Raw genomic sequence first — 14,243 nt, forward strand, 5'->3', positions numbered from 1 at the left:
TTTGGATGATTGATTCAATTCCTTTAATAGATAAAGAAAGAGATATTCAGATTTTCTGTTTCATCTGTGTCCATTTTGGGTAAGTTGTATTTTTCAAGGAATTTGTCTACCTCATCCTAGTTGTCAAACTATTTGGTATTAAGTTGTTCATAATATTCCCTTTTATGCTTTTAATGTCTATATAATGTTAGTGATCACCCTTCTTTCAATCCTGGTTCCGATCATCTGTGTTTTCTCTTTTTTTCTTGATTAATCTAGTTAGAGGTTTATTAATTTTGTTATTCTTTTCAAAGAACTGACTTTTGATTTTATGTCCTCTATTTCATTGATTTCTGCTTTATTTTTTTTTTTTTTTATTGTCTTCTACTTTCTTTGGGTTTACTTTATGGTTCTTTTTCTATGACTTAGTAAGGTATAGAGGCTTGGCCTTCATTATAGACCTTTTTTCTTTTCTAATGTAAGTATTCAATGCTTTAAGTTTTCCTCTATGCATTATTATGACAGAATCCCACAAACCTTGGTATGTTGTATTTTAATTATTATTCCATTCAAAATATTTTTTTAAGTCCTTCATATTTTTTGACCTACGAGTTATATAGAAATGGGTTCTTTAATTTCCAAATTACCAAAAGCGAGTCTTTCTTGATATCTTGTTGTCAATTTCTAATTTAATGCCATTTGGATCAGAGAGAGCCTATTCTATATAATTTAATTTTTTTAAGTTTTTTTTGTTTTTTTTTTTAATTTTTTTTAACATTTATTTATTTTTGAGACAGAGAGAGAGCATGGACAGGGGAGGGTCAGACAAAGAGGGAGACACAGAATCTGAAACAGGCTCCAGGCTCTGAACTGTCAGCATAGAGCCCGACGCGGGGCTCGAACCCACGGACCACGAGATCATGACCTGAGCTGAAGTCGGATGCTTAACTGACTGAGCCACCCAGGTGCCCCTGTTTTGTTTTTTTTTTTTAATTGAGACTCATTTTGTGGCCCCGGCATATATGGTTTCACTTGGTGAACATACTATGTATATTTGAAAGAATATGTATTCTTTCAATGGTTCAATGTAATGTTCTATAAATATCAGTTACACTGGTTCAATGTAATGTTCTATAAATATCAGTTAAATTCAGGTGATTGATACTGTTACTTTTTATATCGGTTGCTAAGAGAGAGTGATATTAAAATTTCAAATCAGGATTGAAGAATTCTCTATTTCTCCTTTCAGTTTTGTTAATTTTTATTTCATTTATTTTGAGACTCAATTATTAGGTGCATACATATTTATGATTTCTGTGTTTTTCCTTATGTATGAACTTTTACTCATTATGAAATGTTTTTATCCCTGAAGTTTCCTTTAGTTGATGTTAATTTATTAGTCTTCATGTGTTTACTGTTTTCCCTATGTATTACTTTTTCCATCCGTTTTCTTTCCACCCATATGTGCCTTTATATTGAAAGTGGGTTTCTTCTAGACAGCAGTCTATAGTAGTTGAGTCTTGGTTTTCACTCATTTTTATATTGTCTTTTAACTGGAGGGTAATCTGTTAACATTTACTGTAATTATTGGTGCGAGTATATTTGCATCTACTACTTTAATCATCCCCTCACTTTGGTTTTCAGTAGCCAAAAATAATAGTTTTAGTGAATACTGTTATTGTCTAATTCTGTATAATGCACTTTTTCCCTGTTTCCTTTAATAGGGAATGTTTTCTTAAGAGACACATTGTGCCTATATCTAGCACAATGTCTTAGGGATAGAAAGTACTAAGTAAACATTATTAAATAACCATAGTGTAAAGAACTGTGCATGAAGAATCAGGAGACTTGGGTTCCAGACTTATTTCTGTTATTATCTTAGGTTATTACCTAATTTAAGCCACTTATGTATTCTGTGTTTTAGTTTCCTCATCTATAAAAATGAGGAGGTGGGACTATATTATCTCTAAAATTACTTCTTTCTCTGACATTCTGTGGTTTGAAGAATTTTATTGGAATGAGAATGTTTATCTAAAAGATGTGTTTGCAAGTTATTTTTCATATAGCAGTCATTTTCTGACAATGACAACTTTTCTATAATGCATTTATGAATATAGTCCTTAAATTTGAATGTGAATGTAATGTTAAAAGAATGTGTAATAACTGTGATTTTTGTCTATTAATAATGCTTTGCTGTTAGTTCTTAACTGTCTGATAGCATTCTTGTCAGCTGTCGCAAGAAACAGAACCCAAAATGTTATGAGTTGTTTTTAATATACCTTAAACTTTGTCAACTAACACGATAGGGATCAAGGGTCCCTGATTAGTTCCTAAAACACAAAGTCATCAGGTTAGTTTTTCATAAGTTGTACTCATCTAAAAATCAAAATTCTGTTTGTTTCCTTGGTGTGTGTTGGGTAGAACCTTACTGTTTTATCGGTCATTTGACATAACAATCAATATCTAGGAAGCAAACTTGACCACTGTCTCAACAAAAAAAAAAAAAAAAAGGAAAAAAATATTATTTTTAAATCATCAAACACCCAAATCGGTCATTCATAAGTCTAGAATACCACCAGCATAGCATTGTACAGAGCATAAAGTTGTATTGAGAAATTTTCCAAGTATGATTATATCAAAAAGAATTTGTTCTGTGGCACTACTACTGAGGAATTGTACCAGTTGTACCAGTAACCCCAGATGTTATTTGGCAATTCAAACAAATCTTTGGTTGTCCAAAGAAGTTTATAAATTCCACTTACCGATTTTGGGATTGTAGATACAGAAGAGAGTTTGTATGTTATGACAAATGAAAATTAACATTCCATCTATGTACCATTTTTATTTACTTTGCACTTTGCTTTGAGCAGGGTGAGGTCTATGTAGGAAAGGTTCTGTAGGGCTTTCAGGAACCTAGGCCTAGAGCTGTAGTGAGATTTCACACAGGACTAGACTAAGACATAGCCACCTTTATTGATGACGGAGGTTTTTTAGAGAGGACTGCAACGACTGATAGCAATGAGAAGCGGTCTTTGATACCCATAGCCTTCTTGGAGTGACTCATGTAGTTTCCAGAAGATAACAGAGACTTTAACATTGAATTGCTGCCTTCCTTCAGTGTCCTCTTGGTTGGGGTCCCTCAACCAACGAGTTAGTAATAGGTATAGTTATTTTTATTTTTTTAATGTTTATTTTTGAGAGAGAGAGAGAGCGAGAGCGCGCACGCATGAGTGGAAAGGGGCAGAGAGAGGGAGATGCAGAATCTGAAGCAGGCTCCAGACCCTGGCTGTCAGCTCAGAGCCTGACGTGGGGCTGGAACCTCGAACTGTGAGATCATAACCTCAGCCATTTCAGATGCTTAACCGACTGAGCCACCCAGGCACCCCATGGATAATCACTATTATAGTTCACTTTTTTCTTCCTATAAATAGAACCCAGAAATAATGTATGTTTATATTTCTGCCACTTTTAGCTCTTTGTTCTTAGGTAGTTCTTGATTTTATCTATGTGTCATTTCTTGCAGCTAGATTAGCATCTCTAGCACAAGAATTATTGTATTGTTACTTTTTTTTAAGTTTATTTATTTACTTAGAGAGTGGGTGGGTGAGCTGGGAAGTGGCAGAAAAAGAGAGTGAGAGAGAATCCCAAGCATGCTCCACACTGCCAGCATGGAGCCTGATGTGGGGCTCATACTCACAAACCGCGAGATCATAACCTGAGCCAAAGTCAAGAGTCAGACATTTAACCAACTGAGCCACCCAGGCGCCACTGTATTATTACTTTCAATAGAATACCTGGTCTAGTGCTAGGCACCTTCTAGGGTTGACTCTGTAAGAGGAAAGATAACCAGCAAAATTATCTAGAGGCTGCCATGGGAGTAAAGAGAGACCTTCTGTGTCTTTGGTTATGCCTGATTCATTTATTCATTCTTCATATTTGTATTTTTTTATATTGAAGGAGAGTTTTTAGTGCTGAAGCCCTAAAGCAGTTACCTCTAAATATATTCGAGCCTACTGGCCTTCCAAGAACCTCCTGTCTAGATGCACAAACATCCACAAATAACATGGCAAACTGTGTTCATATCATAGGCAAGATGCTTTGGGAGTGGGGTTACAAAGTTATGCGAGGCTCTGGGAAGATGTTGGGGAAGGAGAACTGTAATTTAAGTTATATTTTGAAGGCTGGGTAGCATTTAGTTTTTGCGTGCTTTAAATTCTGAAGGTATTGTCCCATCTCAACTCAACCCCCCCAACCTTGTAAAAAAAATACTGTCAACATAAGTTATTAAGTTACATTTGGCTTTGCAGAGCATATTAGCATCTTTTGTAGTTGGTGCCACTACTGTGGCATACAAAAAAAGTGTAGGATGCACTTATGTGTAGCCCCATACTGGTGGTCTCCAGATTTATTTAAGATGACCCTGTAATATCACAAAAAGAGCAGTGGAATTGGAATCAGAAGACCTGGGTTTATGATCAAGGTTGGAAAATGTTTGGCACATTTCCTAGGTACTCAAGAGCTTAAGACTTCTGTTGACCCCGGGAAGGTATGGGGGTTGAGCTAGGTACTAAAAGAGACTCATCCTATTGGATGGCTACCTAAATAATAACAGAATGTTAGAGCAGGCCATGAAAGCCGTATTTTGCTTAGAGTAGTTGAAAGCCTGTATGTAAATATTTACAGAACAATCATTAATATCTTTATACCTCTGTTAAATGAAGAGGCAGGTTCAGTGGCTGTAGGCCTAAAAAGAGCATTAACAAAAATCCTAATAAAAATACAGTGATCTTATAGGAAAGATGACCTTATACTCTGTTCTTTAGGACAATGCTTCATTGTTTTTATCATTCAAATTTGATAAGAGTTTCTGCTTAATTGCTTTTCAAATGAAAATACAATTCTAAAAAGAATATAGTGGTAAAAGCTTTTTGTGAACATGAAGTGTTTGCTTTTAAAAACTGTAATTATTTTTTAATTCCTCCATTTCTTTGCCTGATAAAGGTAATGACATTTCCTTCCAAAGGAAACACATTTTTGAAATGGAATTAAATTGAGAATAGGGTTTATTTCTGTCTTTATACTATATTCCGCCTACTTACGAAGAGACCCTATCATCCCTGCAGCAGCTTCTTCTGTATGTCTGTATGCCTTAGATGACCTGTGCAATAGAAAGATTAGCCGGTAATTTTCTCTTTCCTCTAGACAGAGTTGCACTTACCCACCCTCTAGTTTTTTTTCCCAGTGATGCAATTTCTGTTGCACACAACAATTTCTGTTGTGCTGCAGAGCTTCCTAACTCAGTGGCATCCTTTTAAGAAATACTGGAGGCTTTATAACACTACCAGTTAATAGGGAGGTTTGTAGGATGCCTGGGTGGCTCAGTCGGTTAAATGTCCGACTTCAGCTCAGGTCATGATCTTACAGTTCGTGGGTTCAAGCCCTGTGTTGGGCTCAGTGCTGACAGTTCAGAGCCTGGAGCCTGCTTCAGATTCTGTGTCTTCCTCTCTCACTCTGCCCCTCCCCCCCACTCACACTCTGTCTCCCTCTCCAAAAAATAAGCATTAAAAAATATATATATATATGTCGCTCCTTATCAGGGAAATACAAATCAAAACCACACTCAGATATCACCTCACGCCAGTCAGAGTGGCCAAAATGAAGAAATCAAGAGACTATAGATGCTGGAGAGGATGTGGAGAAACGGGAACCCTCTTGCACTGTTGGTGGGAATGCAAATTGGTGCAGCCGCTCTGGAAAGCAGTGTGGAGGTTCCTCAGAAAATTAAAAATAGACCTACCCTATGACCCAGCAATAGCACTGCTAGGAATTTATTCAAGGGATACAGGAGTACTGATGCATAGGGGCACTTGTACCCCAATGTTTATAGCAGCACTCTCAACAATAGCCAAATTGTGGAAAGAGCCTAAATGTCCATCAACTGATGAATGGATAAAGAAATTGTGGTTTATATACACAATGGAATACTATGTGGCAATGAGAAAGAATGAAATATGGCCTTTTGTAGCAACGTGGATGGAACTGGAGAGTGTGATGCTAAGTGAAATAAGCCATACAGAGAAAGACAGATACCATATGTTTTCACTCTTATGTGGATCCTGAGAAACTTAACAGAAACCCATGGGGGAGGGGAAGGAAAAAAAAAAAAAAGAGGTTAGAGTGGGAGAGAGCCAAAGCATAAGAGACTCTTAAAAACTGAGAACAAACTGAGGGTTGATGGGGGGTGGGAGGGAGGGGAGGGTGGGGGATGGGTATTGAGGAGGGCACCTTTTGGGATGAGCACTGGGTGTTGTATGGAAACCAATTTGACAGTAAATTTCATATATTAATTAATTAATTAAAATATATATATATATATATATATATATATATATATATATATATATATATATATATATATATGTTTGTGATGCAAATTTGGAATGCCTGATTCTAAGATGTTCTGATTTACTTTCTTAAATACACTAATTTAGAGTTTCCTGCTTTCATCTTTCTTAATCACTCTTCCTGTAATTTTCTTCTCCATAATATTGGAATATTTGTTTTAATTTTTTTTTTAAATAATTTTCCCCAAACACAACAATTGGTAATTCAAAGAAGGTTACATTTATCCATGGCATTTGTACTTCTGTTACTGCAGGTCTTGGTACCCACCTATTTGAGAGGCATGAGACTTTCTGACTTAATCATTTCAAAAAAGCGGAATGATTTGGTATCCTGTCTTAGGCAAGATTTGATAAAATCTGAGCTCTTTTTCTGTCTTATGTTACATTTTTTTAGTAACTTTGGGCTACTTGTTTACTTTCAGTCCTGTTGCCTCTGGTAATCCTGTGTAAAACCTTACAGAATACAGTAATAAACACTGCAGAAGAGTTTGAATGTTGAGAATGAAAGATTTTAGAATTAGTCCTCCCAGTTCAGTGATTCTTAACTTTGTTAATAACTGTTATTAAGTGAGTCCATTTTTACTGACAATGAAGAAATGAACCTAAAGGAGTAGTTACAAAATTGTGGAAATTTTATGATTTTTATACTTCTAGAAAGAGCTATGAACTCTTTTGGAAGGAAGGAAATTAAATGGAAAAAAATAAATAAATTAAAAGAAGAGGCTTCCCTCACCCTCCCCCAAAATTGAGAAAGCCGTGGAAGGGTGCACTGAAAAAAGTCATTGGGTTCTAGGACACTAGAGAAGTTGAAAAGAGAAGTCTGATGTTCCATACTGAATTATCTAAGCAATGGGATAAAGTGAAATATAGAATAAGGATTTAGAAGTCAGGTGGATCCAATTTCAAATCCTGACTTGGACTTTATGAGCTCTGTGCCCTTGGCAAGGTATTTCATCTCTTTGAACATCAGTTTCTTCATCTGTGAAATGGAGATGAGAGGACACACTTCATAGAGCTGATGGAGCATTCTATATGGATGGAGCGTATAGCATAGTGCTTGGCCACAGTGGCCTCTATAAAATGTCCGCTCCTATCCCTTCACATCAGCAGCCCCCTTAGCAGGTCACTTTTATCTCTGGGTTTTGGGCCCGCAGTAAGGCCATTAACTCAAGCAGCTTGAATCTAAAGTATTATTCACTACTTTGATATCTGGTGTTAGTGAACAAGAAAAATGATTCCTAATTTTGTAAACCATTGCTAAGATTAATAGACTTGGCAGAATGACTTGTGTGTATATAGAAGACATCTTATCTAAAATATTCCTATGATCATTATACATACCTTACCCCCTTCTTTTTTTTTTTTTTCTTTCCTTTTCTTTAATATGAATGTAAAATATGGAATGGGAAGTAAGTAAGGCAGAATAGTTTTCACTTGTATGAAAAACGGTTGCTGGGGTTTTCACAGTTGAAATCGCTGCTTGCAAGGAGATTATGGTTGCAGCATACTATGGGAGAATAAGAATGATAATAATGATGCTAACACTACTGTATGCTAGTTAACTCATGTCAGTCCTATGGGTACTATTAGCCTCATTTTGCAGATGATGAAACCAAAGCACAGAGAGGTGAATAACATTTCTGCTTGCATAGTTAGGAAGTAGCAGAGCCAGGATTTGAACTCAGACAGTCTGGCTCCAGAGGCCATGCTCTTAATAACTGTCTTATACTGAGAGGACTAAGAGAAGACAGTCCTTTAAATGGGAGCAAATGTCCTAAAGTGTGGCAAGTTGTTTACTTTTAGATTTGCTCTACAGGTATTCTGAGAGAAGCCTCACAAAGTGTATTGGTATTACTATTGAGACCAGACCAGATTACTGTATGAAGCGGCATTTAAGTGACATGCTGACCTATGGCTGCACAAGGCTAGAGATTGGGGTACAGAGTGTCTATGAAGATGTGGCCAGAGATACCAACAGGTAAGATGGGGCAAATGATTTTGCACAAGCCTTCTTCTACTCCCACTGATTATATCTATGTTCACACTCATTCTCTCCACCTTGCTACCAATCTTAGAGAAGGATGGATAGGTTTCCTTCTCCTCAGAGTCATTCTTCTATCTCTGCTCTTAATTCCATCCCCATTCCTTGATTTCCAGCCTTTTCTCTACTGGCTCTTTTCCAGTAGCCTGTAAACATGCTCTTATTTCTTCCTGTCATAAACAGCCTTTCCCATATGGAAAGCAGAAGGCAGGGCTCAAGGTCAGTTGTTTAAAGCTGGAGAGAAGGCGAGGAGCATGGGTTTGAATAAGAAGGAAGTCGAAGTGATATTTAAAAGATTAGTTTTTGTGAAGCAGATGCCAGTCGGCAGAGTAATGAAAGGTTGGTGGGCAATGGTTGTAAGCTTTGAGAAATTTGGGAGGTAAGGAAGGATAGAAATAAGGATTGATAGAGCCCTATGAAGCTCTCTTCTAGAACTCTAGAAATAGATCACTAAGTTGGGGAGAAAAGACACACATGAAAGGTTAGCTGTGTAAGGAACTTTATGATTAATTGGTGAATTAGAGAAAAGCAAAAGATTTTAGGACTTTATTAGGCAGCACAGATCATTGACTGTAGGTGTAAAGACAGGCTTCAGGGAATTGGTATGTGTTGAGTTGGGTCTGCTTTACTGGGAGGGGCAGACATGACTGGGGGTTGTGGTAGGAGAAGGAAGTAAAAGAGAACTAGGGAAACTTACACCAGTCAGCATCTTAGAAACAACCAGGAAGAATGCCAGGCTGAGGAGGGAGGAATCTTTCCTTTAGGTAATAGAGGTCTGTTAGATACTTTTGAACACAGGGAAGAATTGAACAGATATCAGACTTAAGAAAGATTAACCTGAGTAGAATGCACTCTTGTAGGGGGAGGCTTAAACCGGAAACACTGGTTTGACTGCTGCTGTAATCAAGAGTCATACCTGTGGAGATGGGAAGAGTCTCTTGAAGGTCAGGAAGGCTTTCTGAAAAGAATGACGTCAGACCTGAGGCTTAAAGGAAGAGTATGACTTAGGTGGGGAAGAGGATTATTTCAAGCGGAAAGAAGCATACAAGCAAACTCCTGAGCATATGGCATATTTCGGGGATTCGGGGTAGGTTAAGTTGGTTACAGCATAGAGCATGAGATAGGAGAGTGGTAAGAGGTGAGGCTGCAAAGGTAAGCCAGGGTGGCCAAATGATGAGGAACCTTAGAAGTCAGCCCAGGGAGTTTGGGCTTTAATCTGAGGACAGACTAAACTAAGTTGTGATAGGAGCATACCTACGTTTTAGAAAGATCCCTTTGTAAGGATCACAGTATGGGAGTGGATTAAGAAGAACAAGCTAGAAGGAAGACCAGTTAAGAGACTGTTGCACTCATTTAAACAAGAAGGTGTTTAAAGAAGGTGTTAAAGAAGAAAGGTGTTCTACACCTACGATGTCCGATACGGTAGTACGAGGAACTAAATTTTTCATTTTAATTAATTAATATAAACCGAGTGACTGTGCCTAGAGACTGTGGTATTGTACAATTGACAGTACAGTTTTAGAGTACTGGATATTTGGATGGTGTGTCAGGAGAGAGGCCTGGCCTAGTCATATAAATTGGGAAATGATTAGCAAAAAGAGATTGGAAATGGATGGGAACATCCAGAGTGGGCTGGAGTCCATGTTTCTAGGAATTTTTTGTGGTGAACGGGAATGTCTCAAAGATGAAAGGATTGACATAGGGCTTCAGTCATTAGTAGCCCCAAATTGTTCTTGGGCTTGCTTCCTACTTGGATGTGATACTGGAATGTTAAGGTGATTTATCCAGCTGGCCGCAAATGATTCTGCCCTGTCACTGTATCATTCACTTTTCTCATTTTTAAAGGACCTTGCAGACCACCAGAGTGAAATCTATTTTGTACATAGGTGTCACTCTATGACACCTAATTTATTTCTACAAATAATTTCAAAAGGTTTTTAGAGGAAAGAGCATCACAAGAGGCTGCTTCTGCCTGGTTTTGAGCCCATTATTTTTTTTTTTTTAACTTAAATATGTATATTAGTAACCTTACTTTGGCTGATGATGCTAAACCAAATAATTTTAGTAGACATTAACTCTGGTTACCCCAGTCATTTACTGTCAGAACCTTGAGTAGGTACATGAGGAATTTCTGAGAAATATCTCAGAAGTGAAATGATTTATTTCCAGGCCTTCTCAGAGATAGAGACATAAAAATGATTTTCTGAGATTTTTATTCCCCAACCATATTAGTCTTCATTATAAAACCACTGTTATAGATCGTTTTTCCTCTGTTTCTTGTGTTAACCTTCTTGCCCTTTTATTTGTGTAACAGGTAGTGAATTTTCTTTCCTCAGGGGCCACACTGTGAAGGCAGTCTGCGAGTCATTTCACCTGGCCAAGGATTCTGGTTTCAAAGTCGTGGCTCATATGATGCCTGATCTGCCAAATGTGGGACTAGAGAGGGACATTGAACAGTTTACAGTAAGTGTTGTCTTCAACCAGGCTGATTTAGGCTGCCTCTGCATGCTGCTTCTACACCCTCTGCTCTTTGTGATTATTTGCTGCTAATGTTTCCCCCATTATTAAAGCAATATGTCCTCATTATGGAAGAGTAGAACACTGTAAACAAAGAAGAGTCATTCTTCACAGTGCCCACACCAAATAAAACCCTAACATTTTAATGTACTTCCTTCTAGGATTTTTTTATGCTTAGGCTTTTCAGAGGGATATACACACAGACGTATATATATGGATGGATAGATAGATAGATATAGATATACACACAGACATACACACACACACACAGACAAACTGGCATATATATGATAAGTAATTATTTTAATTGCTTTTTCACTTAATGTTATATAAGCATTTATCTGTGTTAGTCAATGTTAACATATTTAAATGTGTGCTTAATTTCCATTGAATAAATATGCCTTACTTTGCTTAACTACTTCCAAATTTTTTAAATTGAAGGTATTACCAGTTTTTTGTATTGTAAATAGCACTGCAGGTAAACAATTTGATGCCTATAACTTTTTGTAGTATTTAGGACTGTTCGTTAGGATAAATTCCCTGCAGTAGAATTGTCAGGTAAAGGTATAAACACTTCAAGAGTTTCTCCATATTACTTAATTGCTTTTCGGAGGGTTATAACAATTTATACTCACTTTAGCAGGGTTATTTTTTCCCCAAGTAACACTCTCCTGTTTATATATTTATATACACACATAGTTATAATGTTTCTATATTTGCTAATTTAGTGGATAAAAATGTCATTTCAACTTGTATTTTGTAATTATATTAATACGCTTTTTAGGTTTGCATGCAATAATCATAATTCATCTTTTTAGAATTGTGCATTTTTGTTCTCTGACCAATTACTCTATTGGATATGACTATTTTTAATGTTAATTTAGATGAACTTTCTAGGTAAGGACATTATAGATTCCTTGTTTGTTTTTATAGTTGTTACACATATTTTTACCCAGCCTGTCTTGGGCCTTTCACTTTTGTATCTGCTGTCAAATCCATCCTGTTTATTTATGATTTCTTCAGATGCTTCTGAATTTAGAACTGCCTTTCTCTTTCAGGATTTCCTTAAATAGTGAAAGAAAATGTTTGGGTTTTTTTCTGGGTTTTCTCTTCTTTGATATTTTAATATCTAACTCCGGGTTGGCTGGGTTTTTGTTTGTTTTTACTCTCTGTCACATGTTGGGAAATGAGATTGGTAAGAACTTTTTTTTTTTTTTCCTTTAGATTCTCAGATAGGGAAAGTGCCTTAGGGATATTCTTGGAGAGAAGAGGATGAAAGTATTAAGTTATTTTATTCACAAAAATATTTTACTCTATTTAGAAAAATGGAATTCACTTTGCCTTGTGACATTAATAATTCTTTCTTTCCTTTTAAATTTTTTTTATTTTTAAGCCCATGAATTACAACTGAAGATAGTACTAATTCATAAATGTCCCTGTTACTAATTCCCCCGTGTTAGCTGTGTAGTAGATTTTGAATCTAATAACCTCTCCTCAGTAGTTAATAGCCAGGTACTCAGGCTTCAAGCCTAAAAGTCCTCTGAAACACTTTTCTTTAGCACAGCTCTTAGGTTAATCAGGGATATAGCTAGAATTCATAACTTTAAGTATCCTTGGGGAAAAAATTATGGCATGTTTCAAATAATAGCAAATAGCGGAGGCTTACTATTCATTTTCCTTAGTGTCTTCAAAATAAAGAAAAGTTCAGTGATAATATTGCAAAGATAACCCTTCATGTAAACAGATCTGTCTTCCTTGTTTGTAATCTTTTCAGAAAAACTCAAAGAGAATATGAACACTATATTATTTCTTTTCTGACTACATCCCAGCACATAAATGAGTGACAAAATAGAGCTAACATGAGAAATCCTATTTCTCTCTAGAGAAAAATTTTCTGCAAAATTAATTTAAAATTATCTTAAATAATTTCTACAAATCAATAAGAAAAAAGCAGAAAGCTCAATAAGAGAATGGGCAAAAACACTTGAACAGGCACTACTACAGAAATACAATATTTGAACAGCCAGTAAACATATTTAAAAGTTGTTAAAGTCATTAATCTTCAAAGAAATGAAATTTTAAACTATGATGCGTTCCTATTGTATTCTTACCAGAAAAGCTAAGAAGAGGTAAAATGAAAAAAGACAAAATCAAGTGTTAGTAAGAGTATGGAACAACTAGAACTCTTTCTTCATTTACTGCTTGTGGCAGTAAATTTACATTGGTATATCATGGTAAAAAAAAAAACTGTTTGACATTATCTGCTAATTATGAACATATGCATACCCATGTCCTAGGAATTGTACTCCTAGATGTATTCTCAGCAGAAATGCCTACATATATTTACCAAAAGTCATGGTTACAAAGTACTGTTGGTAATATCAGAGCAACAAGAACCCAAGTGTCCATTAACAAAAGAATGTGTAAATAGTGATGTAGTTATACAATGAAATACTATAAAAAATAATGAATTACAACCTTATGCAACAACATGACTGACTCTCTTCAACATAAAATTGAGCAAAAGAAAACAGATCCAAAAGACCACCTAAAACACATTTCTGTTAATATGAAGTCCAAAAACTTTGGGTGGAATTGTAACTGGAAATAGGTATGAGGTGGCCTTTCTAAGGTTTTGATACGATTTTTCTTAATTTGAGTATCTGGGTGCTGGTTACATGATTTATAAAAATCTGTCAAGATGTACACTTGGAGTTTGTGTACTTTTCTGTGTTTAAGATACACTCCAATAAAAATTCACATAAAACTTTTAAAACTAGTTTTTGTTTAGGAAATCTTGTTTGGGTCTATTTGGAATTCACAACCTTTCCTGAACTAGTAGGCAGTAATATTTTATACTTTAAAACTTTTTTCCCTACTTTATTTTATTGTCACATCATTAGCAACCCACAGATATATTTTCCTTAATGTGTTTTGTTCCATAGGAAAGGTTGCTAAATTGGGGTTCTGCTGGTATAATTACACAAGTCTACAAAATGTTATCTCTGTAGAGGACAGGATAGCCTTTCCTGGCACGGATCCATAAAGCTACTACCCAGCCTACTGAGATTATCACAGCCGTATCTTGGGTCGTATGCTTAACAGTATACGTGTTATAAATTGTCTAGATCTTACACCTTGCTGTTTAGGTCATTTCTCGGTCACTACTCTTAGTGTCTGTTTATTTGCATCTGTTTATTGCAAATTCACACTCTCATCCAGTGGTAGGTGCACAGCGTATAGCTGTGTGTGATACATAGCACTTACTTCTCTTTTCCAGTAACTCAGAAATGAAGTTTTCT

General features: G+C 36.1%; 1 protein-coding gene across 1 annotated transcript in view; it reads left to right on the top strand.

The window, feature by feature from the left end:
• ELP3 (elongator acetyltransferase complex subunit 3) overlaps nt 1–14,243 on the top strand; it is a 97,635-nt gene that overhangs the window by 37,298 nt on the left and 46,094 nt on the right. Inside the window, exons 8-9 of the mRNA XM_019440875.2 lie at nt 8,200–8,361; nt 10,761–10,887. Coding sequence (XP_019296420.1) covers nt 8,200–8,361; nt 10,761–10,887 — 289 coding nt within the window. The remainder of the gene's footprint in view (nt 1–8,199; nt 8,362–10,760; nt 10,888–14,243) is intronic.

Source organism: Panthera pardus, unplaced genomic scaffold, assembly GCF_024362965.1.
Source record: "Panthera pardus isolate Hobbes unplaced genomic scaffold, ASM2436296v1 HiC_scaffold_13, whole genome shotgun sequence".
Lineage (NCBI taxonomy): Eukaryota > Metazoa > Chordata > Mammalia > Carnivora > Felidae > Panthera > Panthera pardus.